Source organism: Mobula hypostoma, chromosome 4, assembly GCF_963921235.1.
Source record: "Mobula hypostoma chromosome 4, sMobHyp1.1, whole genome shotgun sequence".
In the NCBI taxonomy this organism is placed as follows: Eukaryota; Metazoa; Chordata; class Chondrichthyes; order Myliobatiformes; family Myliobatidae; genus Mobula; species Mobula hypostoma.
Genome location: NC_086100.1, coordinates 23,433,369 through 23,456,475, shown reverse-complemented (window position 1 = coordinate 23,456,475; position 23,107 = coordinate 23,433,369). Strand labels below are relative to the sequence as shown.

The 23,107-nt window shown below is 44.0% G+C and overlaps 1 protein-coding gene across 3 annotated transcripts in view; it reads right to left on the bottom strand.

The window, feature by feature from the left end:
- The window catches only part of plod2 (procollagen-lysine, 2-oxoglutarate 5-dioxygenase 2), a 228,934-nt gene that overhangs the window by 107,843 nt on the left and 97,984 nt on the right, over positions 1–23,107 (bottom strand). For all 3 annotated transcript variants that reach the window (XM_063045397.1, XM_063045398.1, XM_063045401.1), the window contains exon 4: positions 2,250–2,413. In XM_063045397.1, coding sequence (XP_062901467.1) covers positions 2,250–2,413 — 164 coding nt within the window. The remainder of the gene's footprint in view (positions 1–2,249; positions 2,414–23,107) is intronic.

The following is a 23,107-nucleotide window of genomic DNA, read 5'->3' as shown; positions in this document are numbered from 1 at the left end:
CTGTAGAAATTCTAAGTCCTGCTGAGAAAACCAGATTTAATTTGTAGCACAAAACAGGCTGCTCAAACGTGCAGATACTTCGTGTTTCATCATCATTATGTGCCGTGTTGTATGACATCATCATTATGTGCTGTGTTGTATGATGTAGGCAATCATGGTTTTTGATACTACCACAATGGAATAAGACTAACTACTTTATCTGTGGCCATCACCATTTTATATACACCTGCCAGGTCACCTCTCAGCCTCTGATGCTTCTGAGTAAACAATCCAAATTTGTCCAACCTCTTCTTAGCTAATGCTTCCTAATCCAGGCAGCATCCTGATAAAGATCTTCTACATCTTCCAGCTCTTTCCTGTTATGGGGCAACTAGAATCACAAACAATGTTCCAAATGCAACTTAAACAGAGCTTTAGCAATACATACACAAAATGCTGGAGGAACTCAGCAGGCCAGGTAGCATCTATGGACATCTACTTTCAAATCTACTCCTCAGCTTTTTATCTCCAGTCCTGCCGAAGGGTTTCCGTCTAAAACGTCGGCTGTGTTTTTTTTTTCCCATAGATGCTGCCTGGCCTGCTGAGTTCCTCCAGCATTTTGTGTGTGTTGCTCGGATTTCCAGCATCTGCAGATTTTCTTTTGTTCGTGACTAAACAAAGCTTTATACAGTCGCATCATGACTTCCTGACTCTTATACTCTATCTCAACCAAAGAAGACGACTATGCCGTACATTTTCTTTCCCACCCCTTCTACCCGTGTGGCCATTTTCAGGGGGCTATTGACAGGGATCCCAAGATCCTGTTATTCATCAATGCACCTTAGGGTCTTGCCATATATTGCACAACTTCACTCTTACATTTAAGTGCAATACCACATGTTTTCCTGGATTAACATCCTACAAGATTGAAAAAAACAAGGCTCATCAGGCTAAATGCATTGGGGTTTAGGAAAACCTAACTTCAGCTATTTTTTTAAAGCAGGAGGGCAGTATGTTACACACCCCACTCAAACCTTCCCTCTGTGAAAATGATAAATGTTTATCTGCTCAGTTTTCAATTTAAAATTACAAAATTACCTTCAAATTGAAGGTGTTACACAGTAATTATAGGAAAGTTAAGCACTTCTGTTGGGGGAGAGCGGCAAGGAAAGAAATTCAAATAAAGGTACTTAAATTCCTTTCCCCCACTCACTCAAGGAAACCACATTAAACTCAAATACGCAGTGCCAGGTTTTGTTATTTGTTTGGGAGTGGAGTTGGAGGAAGGAACATGCGTAGAACATTGTTTTAAGAGTCACAAAGCATAGAAATAAGCCTTTTTTTACTGTTCATGGTGACTACCAAGCACCTATCAACACAAAACCCATTTAATTCTTCCCTCATTCCCATCTACTCACACCCAGATTCTGACCACTTGCTGATACATCTGTGGCTCCAAGAGGCTGATTGCATGCGGCAGAGGCCATAGCCCGGTAAACCAGTTCGACAGGCGGGCTGAATCAGGTGCCAGTAGCCAGCGGGCCTCATACCCCGGTGAGACAGGGGCACGCATGTGAAATCAGCTCTGGAAGACTGGGCAGATGAGATATACAGTGAGATCCAATGGCCAGGAAGGCAGCTCTGCACCACTTTTCATGGAGGGCGAAGGGCGTGACAAGGCACAGAGGAAGTCGTGATCATTAACTGCAAGCAGCTTGTGCTATGTACTTGCACTACTGGGCCCAGACTTCCAAGGTTGAGAGAATGGAACTGCCCTAGTGCTACAGCTTTTGTACTTTAAAAAACTCTTCCACACAGGTCCCCTATCATTGTCAGAGACGACGGACAACTAATCAATCAATCAATAAACAGTACAAATGCAAGCTGTCAACGGTACTCGGGAAGTAGTGGATGGATGAGGTGACAAAAAAGGAACTCAAAGCTGGATACCATTGATCCATTACTGATTGACCTAAAACATATTCTAAAACTTCATTGTGATAATGCTTTTTTATGCATATTTTAACCACTGAAGTGTTGCTGTTTTCAGTTTGGTAGCAACAGAACTCAATAAGATGAAATCCTTACCATGAATTTGGACCCCAAGTCAAAGAAACAGAGTGAGTATAACCACTAAAAATCTGCAAGAGCAGTATGTAGTGCTTAACCAAAAGTCTTACCAATTGTTGGATTTTTCAGTTTAAAGTCAAATACGTAATTTGTTTTTTTTTCTCTGAAATCAGAATAACTTCTCTTACTTTAGACATTACCTCCTGAACCGAGGAACCTCTTCCCACTGCGGACACTGGGATACTTGTCTGCGAGCCTGTTATCCGGCCAGATGTATCCGTCAGCACTAAAGACCACCTTGTGGTTGAACTGCTGGAACTTGGTCAGCAACTCTTCGGGACCACCAGCAAACAGAACATCATAACTGAAAAAGAAAAGGAACAGAACTCAGTGCTCATGTACACGTGGGTTTTCTGTCTTCACCATTCCTTATGGACGTGAATGAAAATGGCAAAGTATGCTCACATTATAACCACAGAGGGCTCATACATCCACCTGGATATTTGATTATGAGAAGCTTGGAATGAGGGTACTACTGAAGATGATCACATTTTAGGGAAACTAGGAATTCTGTGAAATCTATGCTTCAACAAAGCGGACAAACTATAGATCACTGAGAAAGATATAACAAATTTAGGATACCTACAGAAAATTAAAAACACCTTTATCAAATTAAGACATCCAAACAGAACGTCAGAATCAGGTTTAACATTACCAGCATATATAATAAAATTTGTTATCTTTGCGGCAGCTGTACAATGCAATACATAATAGTAGAAAAAAATGAATTAAAGTACGTATTAAATAGTTAAATAAGTAGTGTAACAATGTAGTGAGGTAATGTTCATAGGTTCAGAGTCCATTCAGGAATTGGATGGCAGAGGGGAAGAAGCTGTTCCTGAATCGATGATGTGTATCTTCACGCTTCTGTACTTTCTTCCTGATGGTAGTAATGAGAACAAGGCACGAGCTGAGTGATGGGGTTGTTCATGATGGATGCCTCCTTTTTCAGGCATTGCTCCTTGAAGATATCTTGGATACCATTACAGGAGCAATGTTGAACATTCCTTTTCCAATATTATGGGCGAATACTGTCTACAAACTTGCAGCTTAAGCCAACACTTTTCACTGTCTCACTGATGATTTGGATAAGAAAAAAAAACACACTTTTGCTCTGGCATTGCTTACCCAAGAATAATAGCACAGAGGAAGAGCAGAACATTTGGAGCTCTGTGTCATGACTTAATAATCTGCACTGGTAGGTGTTTCTGCAAATGGACTTATTGCATGGATGAGGAGAAGAGATCTTTGTAGAACTTTCAAAATAGTATGCAGGACCGGAAGAGAAACTACTACTGGAAGTGGACAAGTAGAAGGAAACAAGCTCACGTGAAAAAAGTTGAATACTGCTAAGGGGAAGGATGCATGGACAAATAGGTTTCTTATTGCAGAAAGAATAAGAAAAATGTAATCACAATCGCATGAGTAGACTATGCTATTCATAAAGTTTCTTAGTGCCCTGAGGCAGAACTTCAGGTCTGATGTGAACCTTGATGCTATATTAAGGCTATTTGTGGCTTTTTCTCTTACTGTTCCCACACTTGGAAACATACATTTTTATACAAAGCAGAAGTCATTTGGAGGGCCAACAAACTGTAGCAGAGAAGCACTCAGAGCCTCAATCTAGGTCTATATGGCTACAGCAAACATGCTTTCTGTGCTGAGGCAGTTTCTTTTTCAAAAGCACTTGACCATATTAAAGCACTATTGCATTTTCAATAGTCGTGCTCTGTTGCAAGCAACATTTCACTGAGGGCCAGTTCTCTGGCTGCTGGCACGTCCCCAATTCTCTCCTCAAGTCTCCCCTTTCATTAAGCCTGAACTTTGAGCATGGGTGCTCTGTAAATCCCCATGAAATGTCACAATGCAGAGCAGTGTTCCTGAAGGTAGAAATATCAAAAAAAAATACAAGCAGTGGCCCCCTGGGAAGTAAACCTGAGGAATTAATCATGAAATACAAGGAATGAACAAAACAGGTATTTGGCATCAGTCTTTGTCAGAGATACATAAAATCGCAGAAAGGAGGAATTAGGAGGGAGAGACGAACCGGTACTGAGCAAACTGCTGGAAATGCAACCAACAAGTTTCCAGGTGCTGGTGGACTTCACTATACAGAGATAATGCGTAGAAAGAGGCCAATTGGCCCTTCAGGTCCATAACAATCGTAAACTATCTTTGTTACACTGATTCGTTCGTTACGTGCCATGCCATGACCGTGGGCAATCATGGCCTTTCCATGACCATGATTGTTCTTGGCAAATTTTTCTACAGAAGTGGTTTGCCATTGCCTTTTTCTGGTAATGCCTTTACAAGACGGGTGACCCCAGTCATTATCAATACATTTCAGAAGTCGTCTGCCTGGTGTCAGTGATATGCACCAGCTGCTCATACGACCATCCACCACATGCTTCCATGGCTTTATGACCCTGATCGGGTGGGGGGGGGGCTAAGCAGGTGCTACACCTTGCCCAAGGGTGACCTGCAGGCTAGCGGGGGGAAGGAGCACCTTACACCTCCCTTTGGTAGAGATGTATCTCCACCCCACTACCCTTATTTTTCAATAATCTATTATAAATCCCATTTTTAATTGCTCCAACATTCTTTTCAACTTTCTTTAGATTCTTTCATTCACCTACACATTTGGGGCAATTTACAGTGGCCAATTAACCCACAAAACCCCTTGTAACACACATCAAAGTTGCTGGTGAACGCAGCAGGCCAGGCAGCATCTCTAGGAAGAGGTACAGTCGACGTTTTGGGCCGAGACCCTTCGTCAGGACTAACTGAAGGAAGAGCTAGTAAGAGATTTGAAAGTGGGAGGGAGAGGGGGAGATCCAAAATGAAAGGAGAAGACAGGAGGGGGAGGGATGAAGCCAAGAGCTGGACAGGTGATAGGCAAAATGGATATGAGAAGATCATGGGACAGGCGGCCTAGGGAGAAAGGAAAGGGGGAGGGGGAAAACCCAGAGGATGGGCAAGGGGTATAGTGAGAGGGACAGAGGGAGAAAAAGGAGAGAGAAAAAAAGAATGTGTGTATATAAATAAATAACAGATGGGGTACGAGGTCCCCCTCCCACTTTCAAATCTCTTACTAGCTCTTCTTTCAGTTAGTCCTGACGAAGGGTCTTGGCCTGAAACGTCGACTGTACCTCTTCCTAGAGATGCTGCCTGGCTAGCAACTTTGATGTGCGTTGCTTGAATTTCCAGCAGGTGCAGATTTCCTCGTGTTTGCGTTTTTAAAAACCCCTTGTATTTGGGTTGGAACGGGAGCACCTGGAGGAAACCCACGTGGTCACAGGGAGAACACACAAACTCCACATACACAGCACCCGCCTGTTAAACGAATGACTGCAGTCACTCGTGCTACTGATCTAAACACTTCATAACTTTAGTGACCTTAATTTTCCTTTGTGAGCCCAATGGAAACCAGGATTATGATGAGCTGACTGTGCTTTCTCTGCAGTAGGTCAATGATGTCACAAGGTCGCAAGATTCGGCCAAGTTGCCACCTTGACTCATGCGCAAGGAGACTGACAGGCTTCCCAATGCGTGCTCAGTCCGCAACAGAACCGAGTCCTCAAAGCAAGGTCATAGGTCACTCACACTACAGAAACCCAGACTTCAATATAAAAGCAGTATTACATGATGCAGGCGACTGAATAAATCTCTGGCTTCCCGCCTCTTCGTGACTTGGTGCCAGATTATGCAATGTGTTAACTGATGGCCGTGAAAGAAACAGCACTGACCATATTTTTAAATAAACCTTTTCAAAATCTGCACCGTAACATTTAAAAGGAAGATCAAAAAGAATAAGTCATAAACGCTGGCAAGACTAAATATGCACAAGAAGTGAAAACAAGATGACCTGCTGGGTACAGCTGGGATTTCCAGCCAAAGTGAGAACTTTCTATAGATTTCAGAAGTGTTTATTAATACGCCAGTAAAAAGTCAATGCTGAGTGCATTTCCGAAATGTCTGCTGAACTCCAGCTGGTACTTGAATATCTACGGTTGTATTTCTTTAACTGCTATATCCCAGTCTGTGACTATAACCAATTATTGAAAGAAAATGGGCAATGTATCCCTCCACTGTGCCGTCACAGAACCCTGTTAGTGAATTGCAAAACTTGCAAAATTGTTCAAGGCGAGTTCGGTCTAAAAAACCATTCAGCTTCCAGCTCAGTGTAAGCAGTTCTCTTGAGCAGCCATAATGGTAAATCAGCTTCAGTTCTCAAAAGTTGATAGCAGACTCTGGAATACTTGGCCGAAAGAGGTTACAGTTAGTGATTCATTTCAATTTTCCCAGAAGTTTTTTAAAAATTAAAATTAGTAAATTTGTTGTTGCATCCAAACTAAAATTGTCAGATGAGATAGCAGCACATTCTGTAAATTCTTTCCCTCTGCAAGTTACCAGGACACTGTTTTAACTACAAGATGATCAAACAAGCTATAGCTGCAGGTTATAGTATCTTAAGTCTATATAATTCTATTCAAATTAGTCATCCAAACATTCCATATTTCAAAACATGAAAAATATTAGTTTAAAACCTGAATTACATTTGCTGTGAGATGCATTTTATCACACAAGACTTCAGTCGATAAACTGTGGTCTTTTTGTCATTTCTCATCATTCATTCACTCTTAACTACTCATGGAAAGTTGAAGGATCTTTGTAGAAATGATTGAAGGTCATGTCATGAAGTGGCTTCTGAGATGCCGCCAGGTGGGGGCTTGCAGGTCTCTGGCTCAGGAGTGGGGAGTGAGGATTAATGTCTGAGACGTGCAAGTTGACAAAGTATTCTCATCCCTGCGTTTGCAAGTCTTGGAGCTGCTTCTGATAAAGCACTGATAAGTTGCCTTCTGATAAAGCACTGATAAGTTGCATCACCATACTGTGGCATGTGATTAATTTCTGAAGGGTGCAATTGATGAAGGGTCTTGGCCCGAAACATCAACTGTTCATTTCCCTCCAGAGCAACTGCCTGACCTGCTGAGTTTGTCTGGCAGTTTGTGTGTGTTCCATTTTCAGCTGTGGTGGGTCAATGCTAACCAATAAAGCTGATGACTGGGGAGTCAACGATACATCCTTATTGTCTTGAAATTATATTCCCTCCTTTGAAACTTTTCCACTCTGGAAACACCTCAGCATTTTACACTGCCATGTCCCTACAGGGTCTTAAATATGACTCAGAATGACAGAGACTTCTAAACTCCAAAGAACTTTCCTGAGCCATTTGCGATAGGACAACCCTTTGCATCCCAAGAATCAGATGGGTGAATCTCTTCTGGATTCTCTCCACTTCTCTACAGTCGTATAGTACTTATTCAGAGACTCTAATGGCATGGAAGCAAGATATTCTGCCCACTGAACTTCTATTGGTCAGTGGGTACCCATCTGCATTAGTTCCATCTTTCATCTCTTGGCCTTCTATACCTTGGCAGTTCAAGTGCTCATCTAGATACTTCCTAAACGCTAGTATGGATGTTGTGGTAAGGCAAGGATAGCCTGGCCCAGTAGCAGTCAAGCAAGATCTTTGAAGTGAGACCACCAGAGACACCTCTGCTGCTACAGATAAGATAGGATGGGGTGCCAGCAGCCGTGGTACTCTAACCAAACGAGTGAGGCCTCTGCAGTGACTTTTCCAGACAGGTCTTCCTAAAACGTAGTATCCTTTACGCAATAGCGGGTGCCAAGGACAGACGAGATGACAATAACGAAGGATGTGAAACAAAACCATCAACTCAGGCTCAATTACCTTTACTAACTTCAAAATATCAGTGACTGTCCACTTGAAGTTTCAATTGACTCTATTGTGATAGTGATTGATCTTGTGAGTAAGAAATTCAAACATATAGATTAGATTAGTTTAAACTTTATTGTCATTGTGCGGAGTACAGATACAAAGCCAAGGAAATCCAGTTAGCATCTAACCAGAAATGCAAAGAATAGTGCTATTTACTAAATAACTGTGAATAAAGGACATCCTGAACGCTAAAAAGAGGGTGTTTAGAGATGGAAACAGGGAGGAGCTGAGAGCAATACAGAGGGAGCTGAAAGCCAGGATCAGGGAGGCTAAAGACAGGTACAGGAGGAAGCTTGAGTGGAAACTCCAGCAGAACAACATGAGAGAGGTCAGGAGGGAGATGAGGACCATCACTGGGTTTCAGCAAACTAGCAACAGAGGAGCTGAAGGCAGTGTGGACAGGGCCAACGAACTTAACCTGTTCTTTAACAGATTTGACATTGTGACCCCTGCCCATCCCACACATAAGCCATCTGTTGTCGGCCCCCAACCAACACATATTCCACTCTCCCCTCCTACCCCTCCTCACAGTCTCCCACCCTGCTCTCATGACTATACCCCTTCCCCACACGAAACCACTACGGTGGGCTTCACAGCTAAACAGGTGAGAAGACAGCTGAAACCTCTCAACCCAAACAAGGCTGCAGGACCGGATGGTGTCAGTACCAGGGTGCTCAAAGCCTGTGCCCCTCAGCTATGTGGAGTACTTCACCATGTACTAAACCTGAGCCTGAGGCTCCAGAGGGTTCCTGTACCGTGGAAGACGTCCTGCCTCGTACCTGTGCCGAAGTTGCCGCGCCCCAGCGGCCTCAATGACTACAGACCGGTGGCATTGACCTCCCACATCATGAAGACCCTGGAGAGACTTGTTCTGGAGCTGCTCCGGCCTATGGTCAGGCCACACTTAGATCCCCTCCAGTTCGCCTACCAGCCCCTACTAGGAGTTGAGGATGCCATCGTCTACCTGCTGAACCATGTCTACGCCCACCTGGACAAGCCAGCGAGCACTGTGAGAGTCATGTTTTTTGATTTCTCCAGTGCGTTCAACACCATCCGCCCTGCTCTGCTGGGGGAGAAGCTGACAGCGATGCAGGTGGATGCTTCCCTGGTATCATAGATTCTTGATTACCTGACTGGCAGACCACAGTACGTGTGCTTGCAACACTGTGTGTCCGACAGAGTGATCAGCAGCACTGGGGCTCCACAGGGGACCGTCTTGTCTCCCTTTCACCATTTACACCTCAGACTTCAACTACTGTACAGAGTCTTGTCATCTTCAGAAGTTTTCGAATGACTCTGCCATAGTTGGACGCATCAGCAAGGGAGATGAGGTCTATGGTAGGAAACTTTGTCACATGGTGTGAGCAGAATTATCTACAGCTTAATGTGGAAAAGACTAAGGAGCTGGTGGTAGACCTGAGGAGAGCTAAGGTACCGGTGACCCCTGTTTCCATCCAGGGGGTCAGTGTGGACATGGTGGAGGATTACAAATACCTAGGGATACGAATTGACAATAAACTAGACTGCTCTAAGAACACTGAGGCTGTCTACAAGAAGGGTCATAGCCGTCTCTATTTCCTGAGGAGACTGAGGTCCTTTAACATCTGTCAGACGATGTTGAGGATGTTCTACGAGTCTGTGGTGGCCAGTGCTATCATGTTTGCTGTTGTGTGCTGGAGCAGCAGGCTGAGGGTAGCAGACACCAACAGAATCAACAGACTCATTCGTAAGGCCAGTGATGTTGTGGGGATGGAACTGGACTCTCTCACGGTGGTGTCTGAAAAGAGGATGCTGTCCAAGTTGCATGCCATCTTGGTCATTGTCTCCCATCCACTACATAATGTACTGGGTGGGCACAGGAGTACATTCAGCCAGAGACTCATTCCACCGAGATGCAGCACAAAGCATCATAGGAAGTCATTCCTACCTGTGGCCATCAAACTTTACAACTCCTCCCTTGGAGGGTCAGACACCCTGAGCCAATAGGCTGGTCCTGGACTTATTTCATAATTTATTGGCATAATTTACATATTACTATTTAACAATTTATGGTTCTATTACTATTTATTGTTTATGGTGCAACTGTAACGAAAACCAATTACCGCCAGGATCAATAAAGTATGACTATGACTATAAAAAGTAAGTGCTACAGCACACAAATATAAAAGTACTGAGACAGTACAATATGGGTGCAATACTGCTTAGCGCTGTGATGTGAGGTTCAGCCGGATCACAGCCTCAGGGAAGAAGCTCTTCCTGCGCCACCTGGTGCGGGAGCGGAGGCTCCTGTAGCGCCTACTGGATGGGAGGAGAGTAAAAAGTCCATGGTTAGGGTGAGATGCATCTTTGATAATGCTTTTTGCCCTGCCCAGGCAGCGTTTATGGTAGATGTTCTCAATGGTGGGCAATTGGGTGCTGATAATCCGCTGGGCAGTTTTCACTCACGCTGGACTGCTTTGCGGTCCGGTACGGGACAATTGCCATACCGCACTGAGATGCAGTTGGTGAGTATGCTCTCAATGGTACAGCGGTATAAGTCCGTCAGTATCCTGGGACAGAGGTGAGCTTTCTTGATGCTCCGCAGGAAATAAAGGCGCTGTTGCACCTTTTTGATCAGGATGGAGGAGTTCAGGGACCAGGTGAGATCCTTGGAAATGTGGACACCACGGAATCCGAAGCTTGATACATGCTCCACTACAGCTCCGTTGATGTAGGTGAGGACTTGAGTGTGGCTCCTAACATGCCTGAAGTCCACAATGATCTCCTTGGTCTTCTGGGTGTTAAGGGCCAGGCAGGTTGTCATCGCACACCACGTGACCAGGTACTGGATCTCGTCCCTGTAGGCCGTCTCATCATCCCCTCTGATCAGGCCAACCACTGTGGTGTCATCTGCAAGCTTGATTATGGAGTTAGAACCATGTACAGGAACGCAGTCATAGGTGAAAAGGGAGTACAGAAGAGGGCTCAGCACACAGTCTTGAGGCACGCCGGTGTTCAGGGTGAGAGCGGAGGAGGTGAGGTTGTCTAACCTAACTGATAAAATTTACAATGATCAATACCCATAACTGATGAGCCAATTCTGTACAAAAATAGCATTTTTCTGTTCAGAGTTCCAAACAGTGTGTGTGACAGGGGCCCATGCTGTTCTCCTTCTGCATGAGTACTTGAATCAGAAGAGTGCGTGTGTTCTAGGCACAGTTCTTTTAGTTATGTTATTTTGTTTTTGGTGGCAACACCATCAGTGACTCTACTTACACCACTTTCTCCAGTAGCGTATTCTATTACTGATCACTCACTGGGTAAAAATTAACCCATTCAGACACCCTCCAGATCTCTTCCCCATTACCCAAAATCTATTTATTATTTATGGTGCAACTGTAACAAAAACCAATTTCCCCCGGGATTAATAAAGTATGACTATTACTATGATTATTACTATGTCCTGTAGCTTTATTGAAAGGGTAGTTTCCTGCAGACTACACCTCTATATCCCTAATTTTTTATATATACCTGTAGCTCAATCATAAACACGAGGAATTCTGCAGCTGCTGGAAATTCAAGCAACACAGATCAACGTTGCTGGTGAACGCAGCAGGCCAGGCAGCATCTCTAGGAAGAGGTACAGTCGATATTTCGGGCCGAGACCCTTTATCAGGACTAACTGAAGGAAGAACTAGTAAGAGATTTGAAAGTGGGAGGTGGAGGGGGAGATCCAAAATGATAGGAGAAGACAGGGGGGTGGGGTGATGGAGCCAAGAGCTGGACAGGTGATTAACAAAAGCGATATGAGAGGATCATGGGACAGGAGGCCCAGGGAGAAGGAAAAGTGGGGGGGACCCAGAGGATGGGCAAGGGGTATAGTCAGAGGGACAGAGGGAGAAAAAGAGAGAAGAGAAAGAATGTGTGTATATAAATAAATAACGGATGGGTTACAAGGGGGAGGTGGGGCATTAGCGGAAGTTTGAGAAGTCAATGTTCATGCCATCAGGTTGGAGGCTACCCAGACGGAACACACCATCAGGTTGGAGGCTACTGAGACAGTCCTTCCAGGTGAGGCGACACTTCACCTGTGAGTCGGCTGGGGTGATATACTGCGTCCGGTGCTCTCGATGTGGCCTTCTATATTTTGGCGAGACCCGACTCAGACTGGGAGATCGTTTCGCTGAACACCTACGCTCTGTCCGCCAGAGAAAGCAGGATCTCCCAGTGGCCACACATTTTAATTCCACGTCCCATTCCCATTCTGATATGTCAATCCACAGCCTCCTCTACTGTAAAGATGAAGCCACACTCAGGTTGGAGGAACAACACCTTATATTCCGTCTGGGTAGCCTCCAACCTGATAGCATGAACATTGACTTCTCTGACTTCCGCTAATGCCCCACCTCCCCCTCGTACCCCATCGGTTATTTATTTATATACACACATTCTTTCTCTCTCTCTCTCTCCTTTTTCTCCCTCTGTCCCTCTGACTATACCCCTTGCCCATCCTCTGGGTTTTTTCCTCCCCTCCCCCTTTTCCTTCTCTCTGGGCCTCCTGTCCCATGATCCTCTCATATCCGTTTTGCCAATCAACTGTCCAGCTCTTGGCTCCATCCCTCCCCCTCCTGTCTTCTCCTATCATTTTGGATCTCCCCCTCCCCCTCCCCCTCTCAAATCTCTTACTAGCTCTTCCTTCAGTTAGTCCTGACGAAGGGTCTCAGCCCGAAACGTCGACTGCACCTCTCCCTAGAGATGCTGCCTGGTCTGCTGCGTTCACCAGCAACTTTGATGTGTGTAGCTCAATCATACCCCATTTTTACTCCCTTTATTCCAGAGAAAGTAGGCCTTGCCTCACTAATCTCTCAGCTCACCTAACCTTTCCAGTGAGTCATGGATACTATTAGATAAGGTAAATGGTTTTATCAAACCCATCTACCCAATCAGATCTTCACAAAACTTCATTTATTTCTCAAATGATTCTAGAGTCATTGCCTTGTGGGAGTACAAAATAGGTGAAGATAGAACATAGAGCAACAGCACTTTATATGGGCCCATTCGCTCACATACAATGTTGCGCCTATCATTAACTTATTTATTCCTACATAACTCTCCATTTTAGTTTCATCCCTGTGCCTAAGAATCTCTTAAATGCCCCCAATATACCTGCCTCTACCACCATCTCTGGCAGCGCATTCCACACACTCAACTCTTTTGGGAACAAAAACTACCTCCATCATCCTGCTTATAGTTTCCTCGAATCAACTTAAAGTTATGCTCCATTACTGCTGTCCACACTATTAAAGCTTTTCATCTTGTACACCTCTCATCCTCCTTCATCCCAAAGAGAAAAGTCTTAGCTTGCTCAACCTATCCTCAAATGCCATGCTCTCTAATCCAGACAGCAGCCTGGTACATCTCCTCTTACCCTCTATAAAGCTTCCACATCCTTCCTATACTGAGGAGACTCCAAGTATGGTCTAACCAGGGTTTTACAGAGCTGCAATAGTACTGTGTGGCTCTTGAACCCAATCCCTTGACCAATGAAGGCCAAAACACCACATGCCTTCTTAACCACCTTTTCCACTTCCATGACAACTTTTGAGGAATCTATGGATGTGTATGTCAGAATCTCTCTGCCCCACATTGCAAAGAATTCTGTATTCTGCCTTGGAAATTCGACATTCCAAAATGAATCACTTCACACTTTTCCAGGTTAAACTCCATCTGCCACGTCTCAGCTCATGCCTGCATCATATTAATGCCTGTTGTAACCTACCACAATCTTTTACAATACCCACAACACTACCAACATTGTAGGATTACACGTGCTCCCTAGGTTGCGAATGACTGATCCACGTGCGGCCATATGCTGTACATATGAACAAGCATTTGGATGGATAGGCAGACTGCTAGGGAGCAGCAGGCATATCCTACCACTTGGTTTGGAACCCAACTAGCGAACTGTCCAAGTTATGAACAGCTCAGAATGGAATTTAATGGATATTACCAGATCCCCATGAGTGAGGCCGACAAAGAGAAAACGGCATTTATCTGAACCCTGGGATTTTTCCCGTTCAAAAGGATGTCCAGGGCATCTCGGGAGCTCTTGCAACCTTTCAGCGGGTCATGTAGAAGACGGTGGGGGATATAAACTTGCCTGAGGTATTGGTATATCTGGATGACCTCATGGTATTTGGATCCACCTTGGAAGAATATGAAGCAAGGCTGCTGAAGGTGTTGGGCCACCTGAAAGCTGAAGGGTTAAAACTTTCCCTGGACAAGTGCCAGTTCTGCCAAATGTCTGTTAGCTATGTTGGGCACATAGTCTCATGATATGGGGTAGCTAGAGAACCAGCTAAGATCGATGTGGTTACCACTTGGCCAAGACCCCAGACTGTGAGCGCACTGCGCTCATTCCTCAGGTTCTGTGGTTACTATCAGAGGTTTGTGAAAGGCTACATATAAATGAGTCACTCGTTGAATCAGCTTCTGTGCAGTTACCATCCCTTGGGGAAGAAAGGGAGGAGGACAAAAGGAAAGGAGCGTAAAGAGTATCTTAGCCTGTCGGAGCCCTTTGGACCGAGGGGGGATGCAAAATGTGAGGAGGCCTTTCAGTCGCTGAAGGAGCTGCTGACCCAGGCGCCGCTGCTGGCGTTTGCGGACCCCCCAATTACCATATGTACTGCACACAGATGCCAGCCTAGAGGGTTTACGGAGCATCCTGAATCAGGATCAGGGCTCCAGGTAGAAGCCCGTCATATTTGTCAGCCAGAATCTGTCACCCTCCAAGAAAAACTATCCCACGCACAATCTGGAATTTTTAGCATTGAAATAGACAGTGGTGGATAAGCTGAGTGAATACCTCTACGGGGCCAAGTTTGAGGTGAGGACGGACAACAACCCCCCCAACACCGAAGGCGTATGGTGTATTGACCTTCATCAATTGTGGAATTGAATTTAGGAGCCGAGAGGTAATGTTGCAGATATATAGGACTCTGGTCAGACCACACTTGGAGTACTGTGCTTAGTTCTGGTCGCCTCACTACAGGAAGAATGTGGAAGCCATAGAAAGGGTGCAGAGGAGATTTACAAGGATGTTGCCTGGATTGGGAAGCATGCCTTATGAGAATAGGTTGAGTGAACTCGGCCTTTTTTCCTTGGAGCGATGGAGGATGAGAGGTGACCTGATAGAGGTGTATAAGATGATGAGAGGTACAGATCGTGTGGATAGTCAGAGGCTTTTTCCCAGGGCTGAAGTGGTTGCCACAAGAAGACACAGGTTTAAGGTGCTGGGGAGTAGATACAGAGGAGATGTCAGGGGTAAGTTTTTTACTCAGAGAGTGGTGAGTGCGTGGAATGGGCTGCCAGCAACGGTGGTGGAGGTGGATGCGAGAGGGTCTTTTAAGAGACTTTTAAATAGGTACATGGAGCTTAGTAAAATAGAGGGCTATAGATAAGCCTAGTAAATTCTAAGGTAGGGACATGTTCGCACAACTCTGTGAGCCGAAAGGCCTGTACTGTGCTGGAGGTTTTCTATGAATAGATGTCCAATGCTGGTCATGGACCAAGGGACCCATTTCAAAGATGTACTTCCCTATGACTCCAAACTGAGGCTGATTAATCCAACTGGCAGTCATATGACAGGCAGTTTTCCAGAAATGATTAACAATATGGGTTTGCGTGGCTGACCCATATCACAATCATTTCAACCATTTACTATGTACAAGACAGCATGGATTGATGGCTTTCAGAAGGAATCTGTTCCCATTATTGGACGATATAAGAACTCAGAAAACCATTTAAAATTTTAAGCCAAATGATACAAGGGGAATCAGAGGAAATGCTTAAAAATGCATACAAAAATAATCTGGAAATCGCTGCATATAAATTCCTGAAAAAGAATCAAACCTTCAATACTTTCAGGACAGAATTGTGGGAAAGGGGACTGAGCCAAGGATGGCACCAGAGGGCGACTTCTCCCAGCCATCAGCAGAACAGTTAAAAATTATTCTTCTTCCAATGCCTCCTTTTTCCCTTTCAAGGTGGCTGGAGTTCTGTCAGAGTCGGTGACCTACAGCTGCACTAAAACCGCAGTTCTTCACAGCGGCGTATTTCCGTTCTTGAAGCTCGCCGAGCGGCCGTGTTTTTGATATCTCCAGGAGTGGCTTGGAAGACAGTGGCTTCGGAATGCAGCCTTGCCCGGCCCTGTGGACCCAATTTCTCACCAGTGTCACAAACTGAAGCACTGCGGGAACCCAGAACATCAAGACAGCAGGTGTGGCTGTCAGAGGCCTCTGCACTCCGGTAATTGTGCTTTCTTTCTCTCTCTCTCTCTCTCAATGGTGAGTGAGAGTTTGGAGGAAACTCGAAATAAAAGCAGCGCTACATTCTGTAACATCAAAATAGCAGCTCTTTGTCCCCCTCTCACTGTGGAAAGAGTGACATCTCTCTCACTTGTTGGTGAGAGAGAGAACAGTGGGATGTCGAACTGTTGGGATGAATAGTTTTTGATGGACTGTAGACCACTGTCTCTCTTTGGGGCTTTGCTGTTGCTGGCATGGTGGGTGGTGGGAATGCTGATGCTTTAAGCTAGAATAACTGGGGGCATATACAAGTTCTACCAAAAATGTTTCAAATGACAAGTAATTTTTTGTTTAATTCGGCAGAAATGGCCCAATTCTGCTCCTACGTCGTATAGTCCAAATTAACAGTGTTCCAAAGTAGGCCTTTTTCTCAAATAGAATGATAGACATAGCACACAGTAGACAGTCCATTCGTGTCGACAGTTCCTAGTTGTGTAATCTGCCTAATTCCTTCCTCATTATCCTGCGACTACAATTCTGCTCCAATGTCGTAGTCTAAAATACCAGTGTTCCAAATTTGGCCTTTTTGTAAAATAGAATCATAGACACAGCACACAGTACATTGAGTCTACGCTTACTCCTACTTGTGCAATCTGCCTAATTCCTTCCTCATAGTCCTGCAACTTACTCTCGCTTTTACTCTATGGAAGTAAAGAACAGTAGCTTTACAGGGTGAAGGGCAATTACAGTTCCTGAGACAGCAATAAGTTCAATCTGCCCTGTTCTCAAAAATGCACAAAACTGCAGTAAGTACAATGGAAAAGGGCAAATAAAGAACTCGCCTTATTTCATGTTCTTTCCACAAACTTCCAAACAATCTCAGTTTCCTTACGTTTAGGCAAACTCATTTTCCTTGGCAATCTCAGCAGACACTAGTTAAACGGTGCTGACACCAGCTGCTCATTTTCTCCATGTCTGGGTAACTCACTTCAAGGAATGACAGGCTTAGTGAAATGGAAAATATAAAAGGAACAAAAAAAAAGGCCTTTGGAGCTGTAACAAAAGGCTTCCACTATTTTCCTTAAACCTCCAGCACCCACACTGTATGCTGCTGTAGAAGTGATTGCTCATGCATCTTAGTGAGAATCCTGGCTTCTACTTGACAGGAATAAGTAACCTCAGCCAGGCTCAATCAGAGATAGGATGCTGTTGGACCGAGTATTTCTTTCTCTCCAATCGGCAAAAGAAGCCTGCATCCTCGGCAGAGCGCAGGGCATTACTGAACAAATGGAAACAATCATGAAAGGGAGGGCTAGAAACCAATGTTATAAATAAAGAATCTAGTTTCATCAAATCTTTCTAAAAGGACCAAAACAACACACACACAAAATGCTGGAGGAACTCAGCAAGCCAAGCAGCACCTATGGAAAAGAGTACAGTCGACGTTTCGGGCTGAGACCCTTCAGCGGGGCCATTTTGTGGTTATGGAGTTGACTGATACGTCTGTCTCCAGATCTTCCTCTTCCTCATAAAACTGCAGCCCAAGTTATAAGCAACACACATCAAAGTTGCTGGTGAACGCAGCAGGCCAGGCAGCATCTCTAGGAAGAGGTACAGTCGACGTTTCAGGCCGAGACCCTTCATCAGGACGTCCTGAGGAAGGGTCTCAGCCTGAAACATCGACTGTACCTCTTCCTAGAGATGCTGCCTGGCCTGCTGCGTTCACCAGCAATTTTGATGTGTGTTACTTGAATTTCCAGCATCTGCAGAATTCCTGTTTGCCCAAGTTATAATCCTTACAAATGTTTGAAACAACCAAATCCTCCTTGATCATGCAGTGGCTAATTTTCTATCCCTTTCCTACACTTGCTCCATAATCTCCTGGATTTTCTTTTTGTATCAAAAAATGTGGAAGCTTCAACAAACAGTTAAGTCAACTACATTATTCAGAGTCTTGTGTCACAAGAAACCTGGATGGGCAAAGGTACAACTTCTTAAAGGCACTTAGAAAATTCTTCCCCTCCCAAAAAAATACAATTGTCATTTTATAAGCAGCGTTATTCATCTGCAGATTTCAGTACTGCAATCAGAATTCAATTAGAAGCCTTGAACTGAAGTTCTGTACTGTACTAGCTCAGACTTCAAAATACTAACCGGTAAATTAACAATGGTACGCAATCCAGATAATGGAAAAATGCTGTAAATCTTTCCAGAACCATAAGATTGCAAAATAAATTCCATCAGTGATGATAGTCATTCAATTTTTAAAGTTTTTAATTTTAAAAGTCATTAATTTATAAACAGAAACTCCAGGATAAAACTGGAAACCAGAGATTTTCAGTACACAGTCTTAACTGGCACATTTGTAGATTTTTGATTTTTTTTTTAAGAGGCTGATAAAGCTCTCCCTACCATCGAGCACATCTATATAAAACACTGTCGCAGGAAAGCAGCATCAATCATCAGGGACCCCCACCACCCAGGACATGCCATCAGGAAGAAGGTAGAGGAGCCCCAGGTCTCACACCACCAGGCTCAGGAACAGTTACTACTTCTCACCGATCAGGCATTGAACCAAAGGGGATTAATGTAGATAGGTACTTAACGGCAACCAATGGACTCACTTTCAAAGACCCTTCATCTCATATTCTCAATATTTATTGTTTATTTTTATTATTTCTTTCTTTGTGTACTTGCAGTTTGCTGCCCTTTGCATACTGTTGAATGCCCAAGTTGGTGTGATCTTTCATTGATTCTGTTATGGTTATATTCTATTATGGATTTATTGGGTATGCCCACAAGAAAATGAACGGTGACATATATGTACTCTGATAATAAATCTACTTTGAATTCTTCAGTATAGCGATCTGCTTATCTCCTTACTGCAGCAGGAATGACAAACTGTGAGAGGCTGCAGGGTTCTGTAGCAACAGATGGGAATGATCAAGCCTAGAGAGCCAAGAAGGACTCAGAATCCGGGGGGAGGAGTGAAGCTTGGAGCTAATTTGTGGTCACAGATCTCCACGGAGTTAAAAAGTGATGAAGAGTCCAGCTTCAGGGGAATCAGTGGGTGTGAGATCTGATTGTTCTGAGACTAAATAAGAACACTTTTTTTTATCAGAGTGGTGACAAACAATGCTGGAGATGAATTATGGACAAAGGTACTGCAGCTGTTATTCAGGATGGGGAGGTTTGCTGCCTAAACTGTGCAAACAAAAGCCTTGCCAACGAGACAGGAGTTCAACTTCCCAAGGAAAATCGAGACCTCCATAGAATTTAGTACATTTCTGAGATCAGCAAATGTTTAACAAAAGCGTATTCATTCATCTGGAAGTGTAGATCCTGGCTTTTGGGACCAATGCGTGCATTTTTACCTACAGGTGGATTACAGGAAGTGGATTGGGGAGTGGGGGGGTGCAGTGTGAACTCAATTGGAAGGAATAAAATTATTTTACAGTGCAAGGTAAATGTTCAGCCATGTGTTGGCAGCAGAACCAAAGACACATCATCTGGAAGAAGTTTAAAATACATCTGGATGGAGTTTATGCATATTAGATTTTTTTAAAACACCCCACTGATTTATTGGGTAAAGGTCCCCTTTATTGTTGATGTGAACCACGTAAACCAGAATATCCTTGGCTAGACCGCAGTCTGGACTGATTTCAGTCAGCTTAAGGGTACACATGAGATAACTAGATTTCACACCCTCGGTTGGAAATGACAGGGTAGGAAAAGGGCAGGTTAGGTGTCAGCTTTTGGAATGAACTACAATCAAAATCTTGACCACATGTGTTAAAATAAAGAAGGAACAGATTGGAATGCTACCCGACTTTTGAAATCAGAGGCAGCAGGAAACATTGCCATTCAGTTACCTCAGACCAAAGGCACAGCTCCCTTTGTTTTCATCTATTAAGTTTTAAAACCAAACCGGGGTGACATTTCACATTTCTCACATGCTCCTTTTTATGGCCCTTCTTCTGTGTTTGTAGAATAAGTTAGTGGGTAAGCTCGGCAGATAATGGCTGCCAACTTTCTGTGCATTCCCTGGGAATGAGGCTCGCGATTTACATAATCGGGTACAAAGTAATCAGAGCAAACACTTCAGTGGCACATCGGAAGTGAGTAAAATAGGCCACACCAATCATTTTGTGAAGACTAGACACTACTGCCACAAAGCCGTCTGCAGCGCATTAAAACTGTCAATAGCCTGCTGTACATTCAAAGTTCTTTCATGTACACTGAATAAGTTTATAGCTTGAAGTAGCTGTCAAAAGTCCCTTGCAATTTGAAAGCACATTTTAAATCCAAATTGCATTTTGATCATTTCCATTTGAGAAAACCTGATTTCACTTTTTGAATTTTTTAAAAGTCATTTACTCCTAGATTTTGAGACTAGACATTAACAAAGTGGAATGGATTATCTAATGGAAAATTAATTGTGTAAAATTCCGGCATGATTAATCTCCCAGGACAGTTTTCAAAGAGGTCAGCAGAAAATTGAAGGGAATGAAGTGCTTCATCAGAAAATCACTGGAAACTTGCTTCTATTTTTAAAGTATTCTTCAATTCATGAATAAACAGTTCTTGGGCTTCCAGTCGGGCACAAGTACAGGTGTCCCCCGCTTTTTGAACATTTGCTTTACGAAACCTCACTGTTACGAAAGACCTACATTAGTACCCTGTTTTCGCTTTCAGAAGGTGTTTTCACTGTTACGAAAAAAAAGTAGCGCGCAAGGAAAATCAGCGCACAAAAAAAATCAGCGCGTGATAAAAGACAGCGCGTGCCCCGAGCAGCCGCTCTCCCCCGGATTCGGAACTGCATTCTAGCCAGCATTGCTTAAACATGTGCCTGTGAGCAGCCGTTTGCAAGATGAGTTCTAAGGTATTGGAAAAGCCTAAAAGAGCTCGTAAGGGTGTTACACTTAGCGTAAAACTGGACATAATTAAGCGTTTCGATCGTGGTGAATGAAGTAAGGACTAAGTGAGTTTGGTTTGTGGAAGCTGACGAACATGATGTTGAAGAGGTTTTGGCATCCCATGACCAAGAACTGATAGATGAAGAGCCGATGCAATTGGAAGAGGAAAGGATAACAATTGAAACTGAATGCAGTAGCAAACGGACCGAAAGTGAAGTCGTCCAGGAACTAAACGTGAAGCAACTGCATGAGATTTTCGCTGCAATGATGAAATACGACTTTAATTTTGAAAGGGTACGTAGGTTTAGGGGATATTTGCAGGATGGTTTGAGTCCTTACAAAGAACTGTATGATAGAAAAATGTGCGAGGCTCAGCAGTCAAGCAAGCCTTCCGCATCAGCCACAGCAGACGACGAACCTCGACTTTCGACATTGAGGCGGGCAGTCATAGGAGAAGATGAGCTGCCTGCTCTAATGGAAACAGACGACGAGATGACACCCCAGTGTCCCACCACTCTGCGATTCGCGGAGAATGCAGCGGTAGCCAGGAGGCACACAGCACATCTTTAAGAAAAAAGCTGAAATAAACATGCTAATTAATTAGGTGCCGCCTGACACGTAATTGTTGGCCCAGATCAGAGACGATGCAATCGAAAATCTGCACTGATCTGGGCCGACAATTACATGCCGGGCGGCACCTAATCAATTAGCATGTTTATTTTGGCTTTTTTTCTTAAAGATGTGCTGGATGCCTCCCGGCTACCGCTGTACCCCTGCATGCTTCGCAGTTCGGTATCTGTCGGCGGCCTGGAGGGTGGGGGCCACTGCACCACCCAACCTGCGATGACTCAGTTTAACACACCATCATCAGTGTGCTCGGCGCTGTCCCGATTCCTGTAAGTGATACTACACTGTACATACATTATTTCTACTTTATATAGGCTGTGTATTTTTACGTGTTATTTGGTATGATTTGGCAGCTTCATAGCTTAAAGGTTACTGGACAGCGCTTGCGCTGTTTTTGCTAACAGCGCTTGCGTGAGATTTTCTGCCGACGGCGCTTGCGTGAGATTTTCGCTACGGAGAACAGTGCAGTAATGATTGTGGAAAAGTATTTCTACTTTATATAGGCTGTGTATTTATCATATCATTCCTGCTTTTACTATATGTTACTGTTATTTTAGGTTTCATGTGTTATTTGGCATGATTTGGTAGGTTATTTTTGGATCTGCGAACGCTCACAAATTTTTCCCATATAAATAAATGGTTAATTGCTTCTTCGCTTTACAAAATTTTGGCTTACGAACCGTTCCATAGGAACGTTTTACCTTCAGATGGTGGGGGAAACCTGTATTGATTTTAACCACCTTTTCGATGACAAACTCTGCCACCTTCATCAGGGCTGATACCTGGGCATGTCTAGTCCGGTGGAATTTATACCCCATAGACCAAACCTCCTGATTGGTTCATCCTCATCCAGTCAGGTTTCCACTCTGCCATCTTGTTTACAATCGAATTTTAGTTCTTTCTTCGAGGCATACCTTTGTCTTTGTTAAAATTCTTTTCCTTTAGTTGTTCTGGTTATGAAATTTCTTATTTGTTGACATCACCTTTCATTGTACCCCTTGTGGTTTCCAGAATTGGCCTCAGTTTGACTGTTTGGCTGTTGCTATGGCATAAACATTAGAGCAAACATCATTTGTACTTTGCATCAAAGTGATTTGAAGAATGAAAAAGGATCTAGTCCTTTCTCGGCGTATACAAAGAGATTTTATAACCAGAACAGCACTGATGCATGACCTGTAACCCAGTTTATCAACGGGACATCGTGTACCCATCCTATTTTACAGTACACAGCTCAGCCTCGCCATGGTGGTGTACTGGTTAACGTGACGCTATTACAGCTTAGGATCAGATTTTTAAGGAGTCTCTGTACGTTCTTCCCGTGGAATGCGTGGGCTTTTTCCATGTCCCCTGGTTTCCTCCCACAGTCC